The sequence below is a fragment of the Panthera onca genome, chromosome A3 (genome assembly GCF_046562875.1).
Source record: "Panthera onca isolate mPanOnc1 chromosome A3, mPanOnc1 haplotype 2, whole genome shotgun sequence".
Lineage (NCBI taxonomy): Eukaryota > Metazoa > Chordata > Mammalia > Carnivora > Felidae > Panthera > Panthera onca.
Window position 1 is genome coordinate 22,349,802 of NC_138341.1, and position 24,493 is coordinate 22,374,294.

At 38.1% G+C, this 24,493-nt stretch overlaps 1 protein-coding gene across 7 annotated transcripts in view; it reads left to right on the top strand.

Annotated features, from left to right (window-relative positions):
• Nucleotides 1–24,493, top strand: part of BABAM2 (BRISC and BRCA1 A complex member 2) — a 399,928-nt gene that overhangs the window by 18,351 nt on the left and 357,084 nt on the right. For all 7 annotated transcript variants that reach the window (XR_013554787.2, XR_013554788.2, XM_060651493.3 and 4 more), the window contains exon 3: nt 24,302–24,378. Coding sequence is in view for 5 of the 7 variants with exons in the window: in XM_060651493.3 (XP_060507476.2) it covers nt 24,302–24,378 (77 nt within the window). In the remaining 2 variants the exon portion in view is untranslated. The remainder of the gene's footprint in view (nt 1–24,301; nt 24,379–24,493) is intronic.

The following is a 24,493-nucleotide window of genomic DNA, read 5'->3' on the forward strand; positions in this document are numbered from 1 at the left end:
GGTTGAAGAAGCTTTCCTGCCAGGACCTCAGAAGATGGTGTACAGACTAATGTGGGGAGCTCTGTGGGAGGGTGGGGAGCTAGTATGGGCAGTGCGTGGGTGGGGTTGTGGATGTTACAGGGCAGAATTTTGGCTAGGGCTCAAGGTGCTTATCTAGGCACCCGAGCATCTAGAAACACAGTGAATGGTGCATAGTGTTGATATTTTGAGCGGTATTACCATTCCTAGGTTGTCCTCCGGGAATTACTTTATATATGTGTGTGTGTGTGTGTGTGTGTGTGTGTGTGTGTGTGTGTGTGTGTTAACTTGGAGAAACACAAGTTCCCCTACTCCTCGTGCTCTAGGCTTTTCTTCTCTTAGATCTTTGACTTGGGTAGCTGCCTGTCTAGCCTTCTTCTGATTATAATAGTATGATACAGTAATGTAAATTTTCATAGGGTGATACAGTAATGTAAATAATGTCAAACAGTTAACTTTTTTTTTTTTTTTAACATTTCAGAGGGCTTTCACTTATTTTGTACATAGGATTTTTGAGAGAAGAAGTCAAAGGATGGTATTGGCTTTGGCCCAGTGAACTCTGACATCATTGACCTTAGGAACTTGTGCTAGGGTTTCACAGTCTTCCTACAGAGACTAGGGTGGTCAATGCTGGGAGAAACCTGGGTCTGGAGGTTAATGATTTTGATTATGAATTATGAATCATATGGGCTTTTCATGCCTTACAGTGACTTAATTTCAGAGTGACTTCATTGGGTATGGAAGTTTGGGTAGGGGAAGAGGTAAAGAGAAGTTGCCAGTCTAATGTGTAAAGGAAAGGAGGTAGAAGATTGATTTAATCTATTCCTAACTCTACTTTGTACTGTTCAGGGGAACAAAAAAATCACTCTTACTGTTATCTTTTGTCCCCTCTATTCTGTGCAATTTTAAGATGGTATTTTTTGACTGGTTTCTGTTTCATTAGAATGACAAATTTGCAGAGTTCTTTAGAAGATGAGTGGGACTCTTTTAGTTCACATTCATGGGCGCATGATAATAAGTTTGTTTCAAGACTGCAAATTAGGGGCACCTGGGTGGCTGTCAGTTAAGCGGCTGACTTTGGCTCAAGTCATGATCTCGGGGTTCTCAGGTGCAAGGCCTGTGTCGGGCTCTGTGCTGACAGCTCAGAGTCTGGAGCCTGCTTCAGATTCTGTGTCTCCCTCTCTCTCTGCCCCTCCCCCCACTTACACTCTATCTCTCTGTCTCTCTCTATCTCTCTCTTTAAAAAAAATTTTAAAAAAAGTGCAAATTAACTAGTCCTGTGCTCTCACTTACATGTTAAAGGACTCTAAGGAATCCATGTAGGTAGCCCCCTTTTTAACTTACATGATCCCTGAATAATCTTGCTTTCTGGTGCCATATTCTTGAGAAACAATTTTGTAATCTTCCTTTCAGGGCCACATTTCCTGAGTAATTTGGTTATCTTTCTAATGGCATGTTATGAAAGTTGTTTTTCCCATTGACCTTGCTTCTCTTGACTTTTTGAAAAATGTATCCTTTTTTGTTTTCTGAAATAGTTTTCATCTCAACCTTTGCTCTTGCCAACTTATTGATAAGAGCTCTTGAGTCAAGTCGAAGTTTTGGGAGAACGTTTTGAAGTTCCACTGTGAAGTAGGTATAATGCCCTCAGAAGGATTGTTTGTTGTTGTCGTTTTTTAATCTGTGCACTCCTTAGACTTTTTAATTTAAAAACAGCATTTAAAAATTTTGTGCTTCAGTAAATTCTTAATAGGTAAATTCAGTTTGGGGCTTGGCACACACTTTGCTTTTAATGTGGTAAAATATATACACCATTTTCACTTTTCACTTTTTGTGTGTACAGTTGAGTGGCATTGAGCACAATGTAGTGCAGCGGCCACCGCCACCCCTCTCCAGAGCTTCATCTTCCCAAACTGAAACCCTGTGCCCATGAAATGATAACTTCCTGTTCCCCTCTGCCTCCATTTTATTTTATTTTCTGTTTATGAATCCGACTGCTTTTGGTACCTCGTAGAAGGGGAATTATGCAGTACTTTTTCCTTTATGAGTGGCTTATTTTACTTTGAGTAATGTCTTCAAGGTTTTTCCTGTAGCACAGCTCAAAATTTCCTTCCTTTTTAATAAGGCTGGGTAATATTCCATCGTGTGTATATAACACATTTGTTTATCCACTTATCCATCCAGATCCAACCATTTGACTATTGTGAATAATACTGCTATAATCATAGGTGTACAGATATCTGTTGGGAGTCCTGTTTTCAGTTCTTTTGGGGGTATACCCAGAAGTGGAATTAAACATATGGTAATTCTACTTTTAATTTTTTCAGGAGTCACCATATCCACTTCCACAGTGGCTGCATCGTTTTATATTGTCATCAGCAATGCGTGGGCTTCCAAATTTTCCACATCCCCACCAGCACTTGCTGTTTGTTAAATTTTTTCTTTGTTTTTAAATTAAAAAAAAATTAGTACTCATCCTAATGGTATATCCTAATGAAGTGGTATATCATTGTGGTTTTGCATTTTCCTGATGACCATTGACATTGAGCATCTTTTCATGTGCTTAGGGGCAAGTTGCATATCTGCTTTGGAGAAATGTCTATTCAAGGTTTTTGCCCATTTTTTAATTGTGTTGCTGGTGGTGAGTTGTAGGAGTTCTTTATATATATACTCTAGATTCTTTATATATTCTAGATAATCAATTCCTTATAAGATATATGATTTGAAAATATCTTTTCCCATTCCATAGGTTGCCTTTTTGTTTCTGTTCATAGTATCCTTTGATGCACAATGTTTTTACTTTTGATGAAGTATATGTGGTATAAGAGTTCGACTTTTTTTTTTTTTTTTTTTTTTTTGCATGTGGATATCCAGTTTTCACAACACTATTTGTTGAAAAGACAATCTTTCCCTCCATTAAATGGGTTTGGCACTATTGTTGAAATTATTTGACCATATATTTGAGGGTTTATTTCTGGGATCTGTATTCTATTCACTTGGTCTGTATGTCTGTCTTTATGCCAATACCACATTCTTTTGTTTAGCTTTGTAGTAAGTTTTGAAATTGGGAAGTGTGAGACCTCCACCATTGTTCTTTTTTTTGCCAGATTGCTTTGGCTATTCAGTATTCAGGATCCCTTGAGCTTCCATATGGATTTTAGGATGGCTTTTTCCGTTCCTGCAAAGATTGTTGTAGAGATTTTGATAGGGATTGCTTTGAATTGATAGATTGTTTTTGGGTGGTATCGACATTTGAACAGTATTGAGTCATCAGTGAACACAGGATGTCTTCCCATTTATCTGTGTCCTCTTTAATTTCTTTTGGCAATGTTTTGTAGGTTTGAGTACAGTAGTCCCTCCTTTTCTGTGGTTTTGCTTTTCATGGTTTCAGTTACCCATGGTCAAGTATGGTCCAGAAGCGGGTGGTCCTCCTCCTGACACATCATCAAAAGGTCAGTAGTAGCCTAATGCTACCTCATGATGCCTACCTCCTTCACCTCCCTTCATCTCATCGTGCAGGCATTTTATCATCTCCCATGGTCACAAGAAGAGTGAGTACAGTATAGTAAGATACTATGAGAGAGAGAGAGAGACCACATTCACATAACTTTTATTATAGTATACCATTACAATTGTTCCATTTACTTAATAGTTGTTGTTGTTAATCTCTTACTGTGCCTACTTTATAAACTAAACTTTATCATAGGTATGTATAGGGAAAAACAGAATATACATAGGGTTTGGTACTGTCTGCGGTTTTAGGCATCTGTTGGGGGTCTTGGAATGTGTTTCCTGTGGATAAGTGGGGGACTGCTATATTCAACCCTTGCTTCCTTGGTTAAGTTTATTCCTAAGTATTTTATTCTTTTTAAACTATTATAAATGGGATTGTTTTTTATAATTTCCTTTCTAGATTGTCCATTGTTAGGGTATAAAAATGCAGCTGATTTTTGCATGATCATGTATCCTGCAACTTTGCTGAACTTATTAGTTCTAATAGTTTTGTGTGTGTGTGTGTGTGTGTGTGTGTGTGTGTGTGTGTGTGTGTAATCTTCAGGGTTTTCTATATATAAGATCATGTCCTCTGCAAACAGATATTTTTTTCTTCTTCCTTTTGGATGCCTTTTATTTCTTTTTCTTGCCTAATTGGTCTGGTTAGGAGTTCTAGAACTGGTTTAAGTAGAAATGGTGAAAGCGGGCATTCTTGTCTTATTCCTGACCTTAGAGAAGAGGCTAGCAATCTTTCACATTTGAGGTTTTTTCCCCCCCCAATTCATGCTTTGATTTAAGCCTTTGGCTGAGGAGGCAAACTAGTTAAGTGAGAAAAGTTAAAATAGTACTGCAATTGTGAACTTATTTTTGAACTGTAAATTCTTATGAAATTAGCTTCTGTAAAGGAGGCTGCCCAAAGGTTTAAGCCAGAATAAATGAGTGGAGCACCTTCATGGTTTTAGAAAAAGTTGAGGGTCTTAAAAGTCAAAGAGGTTTTTTTTACCTTTCCAGGCTGTGCAAGCACATAGATTTGCATTTACACTTTATTTTTACCCTTATACTGTAAATACATCTGAATATATACTGTTTGGTGTAGGGCTGAGGGAATAGCAGTTGGGGAGAACAGAGGGAACCAATATCTGTAGACAGTTTGGGGTATATGTGAGTTGCTTTTATTGGGCTTCTGCCTGTAAAGTAATCACAATAATGACAGCAGTAACAGCTACTGCACCAGATCCTGCCCCAGCCATATTAGACATACTACCTCCTAAAGCCTCTCATTACTGTATGAGGTGTAGTCTTTAGTATCGTCTTGTCATAGGCGAGGAATCAGTCCTCAGAAGTCAAGGTGAGGGTCCTAAGCTATCATGTGGCAGTGCCAGGGTTTGAAACCAAATCTGATTGTATAGCTCTGCACCTTTCCCCTAATTTGTTGTTTTTGTTTTGTTTGTTTGATTTTAATTCTGCAACCATATCTTAAGCTTCTTTATTTTTTAAAGTTTTTTTTTTTTTTAAAGATTATTTATTTTTGAGAGAGCAAGCAAGTGCACATGAGCATGAGGGGGAGGGACAGAGATACAGGAAGAAAGAGAATCCCAAGTAGGCTCCATGCTGTCATCACAGAGCCCGACATGGGGCTTGATCCCATGAATCCTGAGATCGTGACCTGAGCCAAAACCAAGAGTTGGACGCTTTGCTGACTGAGCCATCCAGGCATCCCTTAAGCTCCTTTAAATACGGACCTACGGGTGTCTGGGTGGCTCAGTCAGTTGAGCGTCTGACTTAAGCTCAGATCATGATCTCACGGTTCTTGAGTTTGGGCCCTGCGCTGGGCTCTGTGCTGACAGTTCAGAGCCTGGAGCCTGCTTGATTCTGTGTCTCCTTCTCTGTCTTTCTCTCTGCCCCTTCCCCACTCACACTGTTTCTCTGTCTCTTAAAAATAAATAAACATTAAAAAAATTTAAATATAGGCCTAGACTTGTTATCAGTACAAGGAAAGTGCTGATCATCTAATACATTAAGGTAGAATCCTTCACATATATTCTTTGGCTGGTTAATTTGATCTCTGAGATGCTGATATCACTTCTCTGGCCAGCCTCTCTCTTAGCACCGACTCTTTGTGCTTGATTTTCTTTAAAGGCAAGAGAGGGCTGTGCTGAAATTGAGCCAGGACTTCGTATCATTAACACCCCTTTAAAGGGAGAGGAGAGCCATTTATGGGTAGATCTTCTACCCAGAGTAGAAGCCTTTTAATTGAGAATTAGTGACCATTAAATATTACTCATTTTTACTATTACTGTGTTAGTGCATAGATCATGCTGACATTTGGTTAACTCAAGCAACTCTATATTAAGCAGTAAGAACAATAATAGTTATTATCGTGCATAATGCTATCATTATAATATGATTGCTTTGAAAGATATTATCACATTTGATCCTAAGCAGATGAGGTAGCTGAGACTCAAGTAAGTTAAGTGACTTGTTCAGGGTTGCCTTGCTAGACCATTCCATCAAAAGCAGGGCTCTCATGTTTTTCTCCATCTCAGGATCTGTCCTTTTGTCGCATATACATACATACATGCAGATGTATATATTTGTTTGTTTGTTTCCTCAAAGAAGGCAGGGGCCCCATCTGACATCACAGCTGTATCTTTAGTGCCTCGCATAGAACCTGGTACATAGTAGAAGCACAGTAAGCATAAAGCTGGGAATCTGGAAGTAGATTGTATGGTTCCAAGTTCAGGGCTGTATCCCAGTTGTCTTTTGGGGTTAAAAAAATTAGAGGGCACCAGGGAAAAAAAGAAGTGGTTAGATGTTGCTACTCCCTTAACTTGGACATTAAATGTTTAAACTCATTGATTAAAAACATCTTTTTACGGGGCACGTGGGTGGCTCAGTCAGTCAAGCATCCGACTTTGGCTCAGGTCATGATCTCACGGTTTGTGAGTTCCAGCCCTGCGTTGGGTTTGCTGCTGTCAGCCCAGAGCCAGCTTCAGGACCCTCTGCCCGCCCCCTCCCTCCCCTGCTCACACACACTCTCTCAAAGAATAAAAAAATAAAACCAACAAAAACCTTTTTACCTTTTTATTGAAGTAGAGTATATGTTTATTATTTTTTTTTAAGTTTATTTATTTGGGAGAGAGAGAGTGAGCGAGAGAGAGTGCCCAGGTGTGTGCATGTGCACAGGGGAGGGGCAGAGAGAGGGAGAGGAGTCCCAAGTAGGCTCTGCACTGTTAGTGCACGGAGTCCAACACAGGCCTGAACCCACGAACCCTGTGAGTTCATGACTTGAGCCAAAATCAAGAGTCATATGCTTAACCGACTGAGCCACCTAGGCGCCTCTGGAAGTATAGTATACATTTAGAAAAGTGCACCCAACCATATATATATTACTCAGAGGATTTCCAGAAACTGAATACATTTGTGTAATTGGGACCTAAAAAAACCTGAACGTTATTAGCACCTCACACATCCTCCGGTGCTCTCCCCTTCCCATCACACACGCACAGAATAACCACCATCATGCCTTCTAAAATCAGAAGTTGGTTTTTCCTTTTTAAAAAAACTTAATATAAGTGGAATTTGTAACCCACAAACTGGCATTTTGTGTCTGGCTTCTTTGGTTCCGGCATTATGTTTGTGAATTTCTGTATTGTTGCGGATATATTCATTCTCCTGGCTGAGCAAGGACTGTTCCATTATGTGAACATACCAGTTTGTCTGTTGTGCTGTTGAAAGACATTTGGGTAATTCCGACTTTTTGTCTAATATGAACACTGCTGCTGTGAATATTCTAGTACATGTCTTTTGGTGAATGTTATGTATATGTGTCCGAACCCTCTGGATTTTAAATTAAGAATAGGATAAATAAATATTTAAAAATTACTTTAGTTCCATATTGTAATTAAAGGAGAAAGCTAGGGATGGAAGACAGAAGAGGGTAAAGAGGGATAGAAGGGAGGTAGAAGGACAGTGTGACGGGGAGATACAATTAAGAAAGAAGAAAAGAATATAGAGAAGAAAGGATGAAGAGAAACAGAGGCAAACATACAGCCATTGAGAGGGGCCCCTACATTCAAGGTCCTAAAAAACTCTGTCTCAATCTTGAGGATTGGCTTCAAGGTATTATCATTTCCTGGAATGTGCCTCTCTCTACACCCCATCAGCACCTCTCTGAGGCTCTCTGACTTCCCGTCGACTCATTTACCTCCGTCTGTGCAGTGGACTCAGGTCTCTAAACAGACGACAATTGTATATACTTTGTTTTTTTTTTCTTAAAATTTTTAATGTTTATTTTATTTTTGAGAGAGAGACAGAGCATGAGCAGGGGAGGGGCAGAGAGAGAGGGAGACACAGAATCTGAAGCAGGCTCCAGGCTCTAAGCTGTCAGCACAGAGCCGGACGTGGGACTCGAACCCACGAATCATGAGATCATGACCTGAGCTGAAGTCGGATGCTTAACCGACTGAGCCACCCAGGCTCCCCTATACTTTTTTCTATAAAGAAATGAGCAGTAAATGAATGTAGCTTTTGTGAATAGTATAAAGCTCTTTTCATAGGCTGTCTTTGCCCTCGGTAGATCTGTGAGGAATGTTTTTATAACCTCTCCTTAAAAATTGTTTTAAACACATGAGACAACATAAGTCTCAGAGAGACTGAGCATCTCATCCAGGGTTACTTCGCTGACAAGTGGTGGAGGCCAGGACTGGATCCTAGGACTGGATCCCAAGTCTATTCTACCAGACGTTATGTATTTTTTCTAGAGGGCATTGGCCAGGAAAAGATAGGAGTCACTTGTTAATACAGTATACTGTGGAATGGGTTTTCTAGCCATATTTATGCAACATCTTTAGATACGGACATAAAAAAAGCCTCTGTTACTGGCTAGAATTCAGACAAATTTGTTAGGCGATTGAGACTAAAACTTAAACATCAGGAATAGTTCAGTTTTAGAGCTCATTCAGAAAAAGTAGCTATCTAAAATAGCAGTATTTTCTAGGCAATAATTTACTACAAATGGGCTAGATCCCAGATCATTTGACAGGAGTTTGTAGATGCCTGCAAATTAAAGACTGAGGGGAGGGAATCCAATTTCGTAGTGGGTACTGGGACAGAAATTCAACATGTATTTATTTTATGGTCTCTCACTGAATAACTCTTTGACCTAAATTATCAGACTCCATTTATATATATATTTTTTACATTATTTAAGTCATTGAAGAGTTGGAAGCTTGGATGATGTTGCAAATCTTAACTAAAAGTGTATAATTATTGGCATTGTGGAATAATTTCTTATAGCACATCACTGTGTATTTAATTTTTCCTAAGAATATTATATAATGCTTTTGTGTAATAAAAATATCTTTAGGAATTGTTTATTGGCAGGTTTTTACAAATGTATTTATTAAGTCCCTCTTTATACATGTTATGTAAGAAATAAAAGAATATGTAAGTCTGAAGACAATTCTGCTGACCAAAATAGTTCAAATGGAGAATTGAAAGTATAGGGGGGTTGGCAGAATTGCTGAGATAAATTATTTTTAATTTTTAAAAAAATTTTTCAAAGTTTATTTATTTTTGAGAGACAGAGAGCGAGTGGGGGAGGGGTAGAGAGAGAGAGACACAGAATCTGAAGTAGGCTCCAGGCTCTGATCTGTCATCACAGAGCCCGATGTGGGGCTTGAACCCATGAAGCATGAGATCATGATCTGAGCTGAAGTCGGACACTTAACTGACTGAGCCGCCCAAGTGCCCCCCAGATTGGCAGTCTTTATGCACGAGTGGAGGCCTGGCATTTAAATCTGTGCTGTACTATCTCTAGACTTTCTTAAAAATTATGACTGACTGCCATGGATTATGCCAGCTGTCATGTTGCAAGATTGGGTGAACCCTCCCAACTAGATCATCAAATTAGTTAATGTCTTCTTACGAGGAATGAGTCCAAGAACATGTTGGAGCTACATCTGGGTGCAGATGAAGTAGTGTTGCAAATTCTGAGCAGTCAGATAATCTGATGATAAATTTTAAGCAGTGAACTGTGTTGATATTACTGACAATTTAGCAGAGATATCAAAAGAACACTTGAACAAATTAGTAGGGCTTGTTACTGTGATGGGGAAACCAAGGTGGATAGGGAGAATGGGGGACATCAAAGTAAAGCAATTTATCTTCCTATCCAAGGACCTTCAGCATTTAGAGGATCTTTTGAGAAGTTTTCTCAAATCGCCTATGGTGAAAGATAAGAGTTTAAAGATTTTTTGACTCTGTAACCAACTGATACTTTTGTAAAATATAATAGAAATGAATTACTAGAAAAATGAAGTAAAAAAGACATGAGATACAAGGCTGGGTTTTAAAATACTGGATTCATCAGACTTAATACTGGTCTCACATATTGCTGTGAAAGTTTCTTATTCTCAGCTTTTCTGTTTATCTTATTACAGATGACTAACAGTTTATAGTGTAGCACTAGCCCATGAATCCTACTTTGAGCGGCATTGTTCTAGAAGGATTTCCGCATTCTAACAATCCAGAAGTTGGCCTTTGTGGAATTCTGTTTGAGAGTAGAGATAGTTACATTATTTAAGTCATTGAAGACTTAAATAATCACTAGTACATTAGTGATAAGTAATTCCTAACTGTACATTAGATAATCTAGGCTATTGCTGTTTTTTTCTTTTTAAACAAATATGGTAGAACAAATATGGTGGATGGTTGTAAGAATGAAGACTTCTCTCAAAATTACTAAACTTTTCAGTTAGTTGGGACAGTAAAAACTGAGAGAGCATCATTGCTTTGTTTATGTAATTTGCTTGTATTATTTATTTTTGAGAGAGAGAGAGAGAGAGAGAGCACGAGCAGGGGAGGGACAGAGAGAAAGGGAGACACAGAATTGGAAGCAGGCTCCAGGCTCTGAGCTGTCAGCACAGAGCCTGACGTGGGGCTTGAACCCACAAACTGCGAGATCATGACCTGAGCCGAAGTCGGAGGCTTAACTGACTGAACCACCCAGGCGCTCCTATTCACGCACATTTTAAAGCTCAAACATTGTTTTGCTATTTGCTTATTAGAGTTGTATGTAGATTTATATTTTCTAAGTTGGTGAGCATCTTATATCAGGTCAGTGACTGGGTGGCATTTCAGTGAATTCACTGAATACACTGAATACAATTCCCTGAAATTGTAACTGATGAAGATTTAGTGACTGTGCTAGGCACATTAGGTCAACTTTTCTTAGGTTGTTTTTGTTAAAATGTTGTCACCTGCCCTTTCAAGTTGGTTTTATGTAGTTCATGGTAGAGTTCATTTCTTTTTAAAAACTTAATAAAGAATTGGTGTTGGCTTTAGAATTCATATTATAGTATAATATTGTCTTAATCTAGTTGAGGATTATAGAATTTCAGGATTAGAGGCATTAAACTCTAACGACTACCATGTGTTAAATGAACCCCTTTTAGGTTTCCCTGACAAGTGACTGTTGAGGCTGCTCCCGAGTATCTTGTCCCAGGGAAGCCCCCTGAAGCCCAAGGCTGCTTGTTGGGCCACTGATACTGTTAGAAACGGCTTTCCTATGTTGACTGAAACCTTATTGTGTCACTTCTACCTCGTGGTGCAATGTAGAACAAGCTTAATCAATCCCCCTTGTAATAACACTTCAGTAAATAAAGATAGCTATCGTGTTGTATTTTTCTCTTCCGCAGGCTAACATGGAGTCTTTGCTTATAACCATGTAATTTGTGTCCTTTCAACATCCCTGCTGGCTTCTCAGTGAGATCCAGTCAGTCTCTGTCCTTCTTAAAGTGTAACACCTAGAACTGAATGAAGTGAAAAGAAAGAATAAATAAAAAAGGAGAGGATCTGTATGGTTTACTTGGAGAAATGTTAGTAATCAGAAAAGCAAATAGCAGGCTACTGCGTATATTCTGGAAAAAAAGAATAAAGAACATTTCCCATTACATGCAAAAAAAAATCTAGAATTCTACGTATTTTGTAGAAGATCCCAAGAACAAATTACATTGAGAGTATCATTTTAAAGAATAAGCTTTATGCCAGCTCACCATCACAAAACATTGACCTGCTTCCAGTCTCTTCTTGCCCTGTCTCACACTTGGATAACCCATTGTGATACTATTCTCTTTGTTCTCCTGGGGGTTTCCTGCTCTGTAACATGAGGAGCATTATCAGCTCCATTAGATTTGCTTTAGAACCTAGAAAAATCATTTTACTGCCAGATTCAGTCTCTTATTGGTTGGACTACCTCTGAGAATTTTTGTCTGTGGAATGAAGAAGGTATAGTAGTATGGTGAGGGGGTCAATTGAAGTTCTTTTTGTTTTTTTTTAATATTGGAAATTATTGCCCAAGTGAATTAAGGGTTTCATGAACATAGTATTTGAGATGGACTCTCCGTCATATTTTTGACTTTGCAATTTATGCTTTTGAATAATCATAATAGAATGTACTTACTATGTGCTAGGCACTCTTCTAAATACTTTACGTGTACCAAGTCACTGGATCCTTATAACAACTCCATGAAGTGGGGCTGTTACCTCCATTTTGTGGATGAGGAAACCAAAGAAGAGACAATTTATTTGACTTGCACAAGGCTAGAAAATTCATAGTGTATAACAATAGTATCTTAAGGAGCAATCGAAGAAAAAAATCCCCCCAAACCATTGAAAAACCGAAAATACATGGATACATTTATTTTAATTTTTTTTTAACGTTTATTTAGTTTTGAGACAGAGACAGAGCATGAACGGGGGAGGGGCAGAGAGAGAGGGAGATACAGAATCTGAAACAGGCTCCAGGCTCTGAGCTGTCAGCACAGAGCCCGACGCGGGGCTCGAACTCACGGACCGTGAGATCATGACCCGAGCCGAAGTCGGCCGCTTAACCGACCAAGCCACCCAGGCGCCCCGGATACATTTATTTATCCCATTACCCTGTAGTTCCAGGTATGCTCATGTAGCAGATGTCCTTTCGTAATCACTTAAGTAGAAAAATTTGAGGATTTCAAAAATGTTTCTTCCATCTTTAGACAGCACCTTTCACCAACAGGAAAGAAAATCTATTAATTCCCTTCTTCCCTTCTTTTCCACTCCTCCATTCTCTCTCTTTCCCATTTTACCTCCACCTTCTCATGTTTCCACTACAGCTCATTCTAACACTTTTTTTCTTCTTCTCCCTGTTCTTTCCCTCCACCTCTACCAGTTTTCCATCTACTCTTTTCTGTGCCCTGTGCCTTTGTACTGTTCATATTCACTCGAATATATTTTTCATAAGAAAAGCATATGCTGACAGGCAGCTCAGTCCATTAAGTGTCTGACTTTCGCTCAGGTCAGGATCTTGCCGTCTGTGGGTTCCAGCCCCGCTTTGGGCTCTGTACTGACAGCTCAGAGCCTGGAGCCTGCTTTGGACCCTCTCCTGCTTGTGCTCTGTCTCTGTTCCTCAAAAGTAAACATTAAGCAAATTTAAAAAAGGAAAAAAGAAAAGCATACAACTGAGCTTTTAGTGTGAGGCATTGTGGAGGTACAAACATAAATGCAGCAAGTAACATGAAAGCCAGTACGGGAATGATCACAGCTCTGCTAGTTCATTCCCTTGAGAGTCTGTGCTACATGCCAAGATACTTTCCAGTCCTTCCCTGTAAGGAGCAGGAATTGAGATTGGGATTTAGATACATAATATACAAGTGGTATAAAATATAAAGCTCCCAGAATGCAGAGATTTGGGAATACATCCATTTAGGATATGTTTTGGGTCAAGGAATGAAAATGGTGACCTAAAAAGTTTACAGGAATATTTTTACGGAACAAATTCAAAGAGTTTAGCATAAAAATTGCCTTTTATGAAATTGTGTTTCTCCTTAAATGTGTAGAAATAGTATGTAAGTTGGCCTTGTCCTTGGAGATTTCTCATACTATTTATTAATGAAAGAACTACTGGGGTGCTTGGGTGGTTGTTGCTTGGGCGTCTGACTCTTGATTTCGGCGCGGGCCATAATCCCAGGGTCATGGGATCCAGCCCCATGTTGGGCTCTGTGCCACGTGTGCAGCCTGCTTAAGATTCTCTCTCTCTACCTCTCTCCCTCTGCCCCTCTCCCCTGCATGCGTGTGCTCTTTCTCTTAAAAAAAAAAATAGTAAGAATTACCAACATTCCCATAGTTGAGATAGGAATCAGTCCAGGATATTTATGTAATTTGTTTTGACTTTGACATGACCTTGGAGTGTGCTTGTCATCCCCAGCTCCACTTGTTCACCTGTACTATTTATGGGGCAGTTATCAGGTGCTGCTGTGTGCCAGCAGGTGGGCTATGGGGCACTGGATCCAAGGTTTAATATACTCTGTTTCATTACATAGCTTTCAGTCTAGCTGAGTATCTGTCTCCTTGGTTTTTGTCCCCATTTGAGGACAATTGTAGGTAAATATTTTCATTCCCCTACCTACCAGATCTAACTCATTCTTAGAGGCCAGCTGTATTCCAGTGAACCTTCCTTGATTACCCCAGCTAAAAGTGGTTTCTCCGCTCTGGCAACTTCTATTGTGCTTTTTTTCTTTAACCACTAATTTGGCAATTAATCATGTTAATTGCTTTGTGACTTGTATCTATTGTTGTCTTGAATTGTTATTTAAATTGTGCTTATTTGACTTTCATAGGTTTGATTTTTGTCTTCTGATTTATAGTTGCAGGTTCTTAAGAGTAGGGACTCCTTTCTATACTCTTGCAGCAGTGATTGCTAAACTTTTTTTGATTATACACCTCAATTTAATTATGAACCCTCAATACATGCATACTTATTTAATTATAACATATATTTATAGGTTATAAAACATATATAGGATATAAATTAAAAATAATGAGATAAGATAAATAAGCAATACTGTAACAGTAATCTTATTACATATAATAGGGTATTTTCACCTGTCATTCCTGAAAAAGAAATTTGCGAAAATATATGGATACTAATGAAAGAAGTGCAGCACTGACTGTATACACAATGCCACAAGACCAGTTTTTAATTCCACTTGGTCGTGTCGGTTTGATTTTAACCACCCTGACGGGTGTGTTGTGGGGCCTCATCGTAGATTTAAATTGCGTTTCTCTAGTGACTGATTAGGTTAAGCACCTTTTCACTTTTATTGGCCAGTTGGATCCCTTTTTATGACGTATTCCTTCAGGTCTACTAACATGTCTTTTTCCTATCAATTTATAGGAGTTCTTTATATATTTTAATATCAGTTTTATGTGTTGCGAGTATCTTGTCTCACCCCATGGTTTGTCTTTTCACTCTTTAATGTTTTTTGTTGTTGTTGTTGAACAGAAAATCTGATAATAATATAATCCGATTACCCATCTTTTCTTTCATAGTAGTACTTTTGGAATTTTCATGGTTTTTTTTTTTTAATGTTTATTTTTTATTTTTGAGAGAGAGATATAGTGTGAGTGGGGGAGGGAGGAGCAGAGAGAGAGGGAGACACAGAATCTGAAGCAGGCTCCAGGCTCCAGGCTCTGAGCTGTCAGCACAGAGGCTGATGCAGGGCTCGAACTCGAGAGCTGTGAGATTATGACCAGAGCCAAAGTTGGACGCTCAACTGACTGAGCCACCCAGGCATCCCTGTCCACCAAGTTCTTGAACATATTCTGTTTACCCAATTAACCCTCCCCCATTTTCTTTTAAAAATATTTTGCTTTTGCTTTTCCCCTTCAGAGCTTCAATTCACTTGGACTTGATGTTGTGAATGGTATGAGGTAGGGCTCAGGTTTCATATTTTTCCCATAAGTATGTCTAGTTGACTCAGCAGCATTTATTGAAAACAATTGCCTTTCCTTAGTGCTGTGCAGAGATGCCTCTGTCATAAATTAAGTGTCCAGATGTGTGGGAATCTGCCTCTCAACTCTATTCTTTGTCTATCTTTGTATCAATATTAATATTTTAATTACTAAGATTGATAATAATTTTTGATATTCAGTAGAATAATTTCTCCTATTAAGCTTTTTTCTTACTGTGATAAAATATACATAAAATTTATAATTTTAGCCAACTTTAAGTGTTCATCTCCGGGCATTAAGTCCATTCACATTGTTGTGTAACCATCACCATTTATCCCCAGAACTTTTCCTCTTGCAAAATCGAAAATCTGTACCCCTTAACTACCATTTCTTCCACTGTCCCTTCAGCCCTTGGCAACTACCATTCCACTTTCTGTCTCTGTGAATTTGATAACTCCAGGTACCTCACATGGATGGAATTGTACAGTGCTTGTCCTTTCGTGACCGGCTTATTTCACTTAGCATACTATCTTCACGGTTTATCCATGTTGTAGTGTGCATCAGAATTTCTTTCTTTTTTAAGGCTATTGAATACTATCCCATTATACATGTATGTCACATTTTGTTTATCCATTTGTCAGTCTCTGTTGACCCTGGGTTACTACCAGTTTTTGGCTATTGTGTATAATCCTATCAAGCTTTTCTTCTTCAAGAGAATATGGTCTATTTTTGGTTCTTGGCATTCCATTTACATTTTATTTTTTTATTTTTATTTTATTATTTTTTTTTTTTTAAATTTTTTTTTTTTCAACGTTTTTTTATTTATTTGTGGGACAGAGAGAGACAGAGCATGAACGGGGGAGGGACAGAGAGAGAGGGAGACACAGAATCGGAAACAGGCTCCAGGCTCTGAGCCATCAGCCCAGAGCCTGACGCGGGGCTCGAACTCACGGACCGTGAGATCGTGACCTGGCTGAAGTCGGACGCTTAACCGACTGCGCCACCCAGGCGCCCCTCCATTTACATTTTAAAATCTCCTTTCAGGTTCTGTATCAATTAAGGAGAACTGACATCTTTTTCATTATGTATCTTTTCATTTATGAACATACCTATGTTCATTTATTCGTTTTATTTTCTTCTAATAACAATTTTCTACACAGGGATCTTGCGCATCTTTTGTGACACTTATTTCTATGTATTTGATAGTTTGATGTTACTTTTGATGGCATCTTTCTAAAAGTTTTTATTTTTTAACTGGCTGTTGATGGTGTGTAGATATATGTATACAGTCTACAGTTGATGTTTGTGTATGTCCTTTGTTTAGCAACTTTGCTAAGCTCACATATTTCCAATAATGCCTATGAAGGTTTCAAAAGCTTTCTATATGCACAGTCATATTATCTTCACGCAAGTGTAGTTTTATTTCTTCCTTTCCCATATATATCCCCTTATTTCCCCGTGCTACTCTGTTCTTGATAGGACTGTTGGTATAATGTTGAATTAAAGTGGTAAGAGTGGGTGTCATTTCATTCAGTCTCAAAGGGAACAATGTAACATTTTGTTATTAAATGCGATATTGTTGCAGGTTTTTTTGTAGATGGCCTTTATCATAGTAAGAAGTTACTTTTTATCCTTATTTGTGAAGAGTTTTTAAAATCATGAATGGATGTTTAATTTTATCAAACACGTATCCAGCACTAATTGAGATAATCCTATTAATTTTCTCTTTTATTCTGTTAGAGTGAATTAAAAGCACCTATTAGAAAAGAAGAAAGGTTGAACATTAATAAGCGAAGCATCATCTCAAAATATTAAGATTTCCCCCCCTCCTAGTTAACTGTTGAAAATAGTGGGTGAGCCTATCTTTCCTACTGGAATCATATTGTAATTTAAATCACATTTTTTGTTATAGGAACACCTACTAACATTTAAAAATACTCCCTCCTTTAGAGTTGAAATCTATCATTTATAAATGGAGATATAGCATATAAACTGGGAACAGCAATTGATGCCACATGAACTGGCAAATACATGTTTTCCTGAATATTTTAATTTTATAATTTTTAAAGCATTCTGAGCTGAGTCACATATTTTGGTGATGGCATTTTGGAATCCTCTGCTAAGAATTGGATCCATCACTTTCTAGTAGGATCTAGAAATAGATTTCAGGCTTTAGAGACGTAGAGGATATATGTGGTGTATCGGGAACATCATATGTCATCAAGCAAATAGTGCCATTCTTCTGAATGATGTAAAAAATCTATCTCAGTGTAACTTTATTGCCTCCTTTTACCAATTTTAATTCATGAGTCTCCTTGTAGAAAGGCCCCAACTTGACCTAGTGAGTTTTGATGTAGTCAACTAGATGGGCCGTAATTCCCTTTTAAGGCTGAGGGTGTAAAAATCTGTGAATCAGAAGGTCACATGCCTTTGTGGATAAAATGCCTGTTTTATAGGTTACTTAGTAGCTGTTCACATAGCCTGTGGCAGTCTCCTAGCTTCTTTGCTGCTGCCTTTCAGTCTATAAACCATGATAATTTTGAAATTGCTTTGGTCTGAGTGGAATCATTGATGATAGGGTTAATTCAGGGAAAATAAATTCTGTATAATGAAAAGGTGGTGAATATGAACTAACAAGAATTCACTCTAACTTATGACTTGAGAGTCATTTACCAGGCAGTTATTGGTCTTTGAGCCTATTTTATTTCACAGTCACCTGTGATTTTAGATTGCCAGAGCTGAAGACTTCCTTCTCAGCTGATGTTGAATATTGTTGGTTAAGCACAAACGTCATCATCAAGAAAACAGGAAGCTATGTAGGAGAACATGCCAAATGGTAAATTAATAGTGTAAAGGAAACTGACGCAGACTCAGGGAAGGAACCCTGGACTCATCTACTTTGTTCTTTTTAGATGGCTTGGAGGGTAGAAATGGTTTAAATCATTCTTTTTTAATTTTTTTCCCAGAAAGCTGATCAAATAATAGGTTTAGTATTAAATTGCAAAGCATATGCTTTACTTATATTTTGCATGATCTTAAAAATGCTAATGTCTTCAAGGTTGTAGAGTATCTTTGTATAACTTTGTTAATCCAGGTTAGTTGTTGGCTGTCACTAAAATCATATAAACTGTAGAGAAATTGTCAACTTTTCCTGTTTATAGTGATACCTTAATAATTGGAGTCAGATCTCAGGGGCTATGAGCAAGTAATAACTTAAAAAGGATTCAAATCCAAATTTACTTTCACTGTTTATTTAAAGAGTTTGCTAAATAAGTCAATAGTGTTACCATTGTAGAGCCTTTTAAAATCAATTTAGGAGGTCCTGTTTCCTCTTTTGCATCATTAATTTACATGTATATAGTTCTTATGCTAATTACTGCTAAATCATTTTCTTTTCACTAAAGCTGGTAGGGTAGAACACTGTTTTTGGCAACAGTTTGTTAGCCTTTACTTTTTATTATTTTAGGTACTTAATAAAGTGGCATTTATTGACAGATTTATAATTCACATTTTTTTTTTTACTAATTCTGATGGTTTCCCCTTTAAATATTGAGGGATGATTTGGAGTGGTGTTTAAGAAAATGGGCCCTGGAGCCAGACATCCTGGGTTTGGATCCAAGTTCTGTCACTAACTAGCAAGATGCCCATCTTCCCTGTGCTTCAGTTGCCTCATCTGTAACATGGAAGCAATAATAGCATTTATTTCTGAAGGTTGCTGTGGGTTTAAATAGTTCAATCTAATTAAGTAATTTAGAATAGTACCTGCCACATAGCAAATGCTCAACAAATGTTAGTGCCTGTTGTTACTATTTATTGTGAAAACAGTAATTTTAGGAAGTGACTTTAAATATAAATTCTGAGTTACATGTACAGCTCTTCAAAGGGAGGACCTCTTACAAATAATCACACTTTGATCTCAGAGGTGAGGATGAGAGTATCTTCTTAATTCCAGTTAAAGCATTAGTTTTTGTCACGGAAAGAGCACAAGACTGGGAGTCAGTTTATGCATTAATTCGGCAAATCTTTATCTCCATACGTAGTTGTTGGAGTATCCGCATCCTGGACACCAGCTATCTATATGCTGGAGATTTGCAGATGATTGAAGGATGCCTGTGTCAGGGAGACCAAGGTGTGGCCAGAGTGCTCTGGGAGTGCTTTCCAGTCCCAGTGTTCTCACTGAGTGACTGTGAGATCCTTGACCTTCACTGTCATCGTCTGTAAAATGACAGTTGCTGACTTGAGTTTATGATGATAAGTCTGTACTAAAATGTCATCAGTGCTGGATGCTTAGTACTATGCTAGATGCTATACTAGGACATTTAAAAAAGTATAGAACAGTTTTAGCACCAAGAATCTTATGACATGTTTGGGAAGACAAACCACAGTTGGAAACTAGATAAATAATAATCTTGGGAATCACGTGATTAGATGTAAGAAGCTAAGAGATGGATGCAAGTATGTGGGGGTTGTTATGCTTAGCGTTTTACTGTGTGTGTAGTTAGCTGGCTATAGTTCTGTAATAAGGCACTACAGTCAACTGCCTGGTCTGATGCCTTCGGGAATTCCGACTTGATAATTCCCACGTGCGTAACCTGCGGAAGGTGGTTGTTTAACTCCCTTTGTTCTCCCATGTGTTAAACTTTAAAATAGTGCATTCCCAGCACATTGAGGTGATTAGAATTTAGTAAAAGATACATTTTTAAGGCATAGTTCTTCATCTAAAAACTTTTTTTTTCAATATAATGCCAAGATTTTTTTTTTTTTGTTGTTGTTCTCATTACTGCTGTGTTCTGTGCACCTAGCACAGTGCCTGACAAATGGTAAGCACTCAGGAAATATAGTTGAGGGACAAATTTGAAATTACATTTAGTTGTCAACAATTTTTAAATCATTCAAAATTATCTTGTTATTAAAAGATACTGTTTGGAATACTGTTTTGTTGTTGTTGATTTTTACTTTATTTGTGTTGAGGACGAAGCAGGGAGAGAGAGAGAGAGAGAGAGAGAGAGAGAGAGGGAGGGAGAGAGCACGCGCAAGCATGGGGACAGAGAGAGAGAATCCCAAGCAGGCTCCACACTGTCAGCATGGAGCCCAGTGTGGGGCTTGAACCCACAGAACCGTGAGATCATGACCTGAGCCCACGTTAAGAGCAGGTCACTCAACTGACTGAGCCACACAGGCGCCTCTGGAATTTTGGGTTTTAAACCTCAGATCTAACTGTTAGGACAAGTTGCCATTATAAAAATAGAATTTTAATGAAGCCAGCAGCCTTTTAGTAGCTTTTTCATATTCCTAAAAGGAAATGATTTTCTAGATGAATGAACTTCTCCGCTGTATTAGTTATCTGTTACTGACATCTGACTGCAACATCCTGTGGGACTCTATACAACAGCTGCCTAGCCAGGCCATTCCTAAAACCTGACACAGAGAAACTGTGAGGGATAATAAATATTAGCAGTGTGAAGTTTCGTGATATCATAATTTAGAGACTTTCATATCTATTTTACTTGAAGACTGTTCATCAGTAGATGCCCTGCAGTTTTTCAAATATAAAAAGGATCTACTTTTTAAAATATTTATGTAATTATAAAATAGTTCATGTTCATCACAAAAATCAAAATAATGCAGAAAGGTAATCAAAGTTGTAAAAATTACTCCAAATCCTGCCACATTTTGGTGTCTCTCCTGAAATCTGTTTCTATGTGTAGACATACATACACATAGGTCTGTCTTTTCCATAAGTGGAAGCATACTACTCATGTGTGTTTTTCCATCTTTTTAAACTCATGCCCTTGTTTCAGTAACAGAAAAGCTAATGCCCTCCTTGAATGCGATTTGAAATTTCATAGTAAATTAAGTAACGTGACCAAAACCGATTTTAGACAGAGGTAATTTAAGAAAGGGAAATATTTTTAGTTTAATCTTAAAAGAACCCTCAGGTAACATGACCTTGACTTGTTTTCCATAAAGCTGTTGATCCTAGGTAATATGGAAGATAGAGCACAGTAGATATTTTAAATAATTTGGTCAACATTTCATTGGAGAAACTGAGCACTGTTGAGGAGAGAGGCCTGCTAACGGCAGCTTAGTCTTTCCCCTGTTGCCTTGAATGGTTAAGTTCTTGGCCCACATTTGTATATTCCTCTTAGCAAAGCAGAAACCCTGCAGTTAACTGGAGATTAACCATTTTAACTTGGGAATGCTCTTTGGGGAGTGTGACCCCTGCCCTCGTCCCCACTCCAAGTAAGTGATTTTTCCGACAATATACAGCACTCTCAAATGAGTTTTGGCAAATTTTTCTTCTGTCTTTTCCGTGATGTTTCCATGGCCCTCATGGATCGGCTAGCCCCCCCCCCCCCCCCCCGTTACTCGGGCTGTTTCCGCATATGATTTGGCTGTTGTCTCACACTGTACACTCTCGATTCCCCTTCTTCCTAAACTTGCTCTCCTTCTAGTCGTCCCTAGTCAGTAAATCCATGCCTCCATTGACACCGTGGCTCCCCTAGTCCAAGTATCTGTCATCTTTCTTTCCTGAAGTGGACTCCTGTTGGTTTCTGTTTGACTTCTGTACAGTCTCTTTTTCCATACAGTAGACAGGGTGATCTCTTAAAAAGCATAGAATCAGATAATATTACTCTTCTTAAAACCCTCCTTTGAGCTTGGAATAAAACCTGAATTAATTGCCACCACCTACAAGGCTCTGTGCGATCTGTCCCTTGCTTACCCCTGTCCTAATCTTTCTCTGTTCTCTCCCTCATTCACTCTGCTCTAGCTGCATCGCCCAGACATATCAAGATTTCTTCCCCCAGATATATGCAGCTCGTTCCTGCCTTCACGCCTTTGCACCAGCTGCTTCCCCTGCCTGGAGTGCTCTGCCCCAGAACTCGCCTGGGTAGGCCCTAAGCCCGTGGTGTCCTGCAGGTTTCGGATTTCACCTCCTCCGAGGTCTTCCCCAGTCTTCCGTGTAATGTAGCCCCCATTTCGCTGCCACGCTACTTTATTTCCTTCATAACATGTAGCAGTTTCGAACCATTTTTATATCTTCCTCTCTTGTTTATCGCTTCTTTTTCTTTTGCCAGAATTTTAAGTTCCATGGGACCGTAGATCTTGTCTGTCTTGTCCACCCTGTATTCCTAACACACAGAACAATGCTCAGTAAATCTTACCTAAGTAAAAAAAAAAAAAAAAAAAAAAAAAAAAAAAAAAATGGGGAGGGAACCACTCAGATGGAGAAATGTGCTTTTTAACACCCTAGGGTGGCTGGAGCCAGGCTGTTCACGTAGGAAGGGAAGAAGGAGGAGGGACAGAGCACAAAGCACTGTTTTAGCCTGAGTTAAAGCATAAAGTAAATAATACAAAATGTGGCCCAACAGTGAATGTAACAATTGAGAAACTAATTTCACGTTGAAGAAGGACTAGTTATTCAGACAATCTAGAATCCGATTAATCCTCAGGATTTCCTGTGCTGTTAATAACTTCAGTTGCTAGGCTATATAAGATAATATAAGATATTTTGATCTAATATAAGATAATTTGATCTTCATGCCTCAAAGAGGCACTTGATTGTGAATGTTCATTATATTTTGTTTTTTATTAAAAAATAATTTTAAGGCATCGTTCATGGAATATGTGCAAGAGAAGAAATTCTTAGTGTTGCTTGTAGGACCATTTCTGTCATTAGATTATATTTTGTAATGCTTTAATTTATGTGTTTTCCATAAGTTTTCAAATAACTGCTGTGCTATGGTCTAGAAAAGATTGTACTATAAGGGAAATATTTTAGTACCTTTAATAAAATATGCCCTGGAGATTTTTTTTTAAATTGAACAGTAAAGGAAAATGTGTTCTTAAAACCTATAAGAAATTAAAATCGTTTTACTCTGCAATTACTAGTTCAGCTTTGTTGTTTAGTTTATAAACTGTTGTTTTTTGTTGTCCCCTAAAGATAAGAGGAGAAATCAACCTAGTGATTTATGGTTAAATACATCTGAGTTAAGCTTTCTGTCTGGTTCTTTTCTCTTTTTACATTTTGGGAAAAAGTTATGGTAAATCTAATATGAGATCTGAGTTAGCTTTTTTAGAGTCCACTTTTCTCAAATTTATTTTCAAATGACTGTTGCCTTCAAAGTGGCCATCCAGGGAAGTTGTACATTTATTCCAACAATGCTTCCATTCCTTAAAATAACTCTTTTCAGAGACGCTTCATAGTCAGTTTTGGAATTATGAAAGAAGCTTGGCATTTTTTGCTTTATTTTATAATTGAAAAACCTCAACTTTTAGAACTAAATGAAGACATATAATTTCTTCAGTTGACTTTGTATTAATATTAATTAATGAAGCCAGTGCTGCTGTCATGCAGTTGAAGTTATGACTTGTGAGGCCATGAACGATATCTTGTAAATTTGTTTAAAGAACAAAGAACATTGAAAAGAAACCAAACACCTGAGTGACCAGTTCACCTCCTTTTAAATTTACACTTTATCTGAAACTGAGGGCAGTGCCTTGTGCCCCTCTGCAGAGGGAAGACAAGGGGGTGCCAAATCGAGAGGAAGCACCTCCCCTTTGGGGAGAAAGAGGAAATGACCTGGTGTCAGGAAAAAAGGCCAAAGTGGGCTCTTTTTAGTACTGAGTGAAAGCTAAGAGTCTATATTTAAAATCTGCCCCTAAAACTACTCTTCTTTTACAATTCTTGGCATCAAAGAGTACAGACCTGTTTTGGAAGATACACCTACTTTGAAAGCCCAGATACACGTATTTGAGAGGAGTAGCTGGAGCTTTGTTGGTGTTTGTTGTTAGAAGGCATTTAAGTTCTATTGTGAGATAAACGGATCATGTGTTTCAGGGCAGGTCTTAATGTCTTGGCCTCTGTGACCATCAAGGGCTTTTATTTTGTTTTATAAGCCAGTGCTTTAATCTTTTATCTATAAAGATCACTTTTTTATTTACTTTATTAAATATCATAAACGTGTGGGTTTTTTATAAAAAAAAATCTTTTCTTATCTTTCTTTTTTTTTTTCTAAAGCTGCACATCATTGACTCCTGGACCTAACTGTGACCGATTTAAACTGCACATACCATATGCTGGAGAGACATTAAAATGTAAGTAAATGATGACTATTTTATTGAAAATGTACATTACAGTGCTAGTTATCAGACTTTGTGCTTCAGTTTTTATTTCTGGCTATTAGGTATTATCACTAGGATTTACCACTTA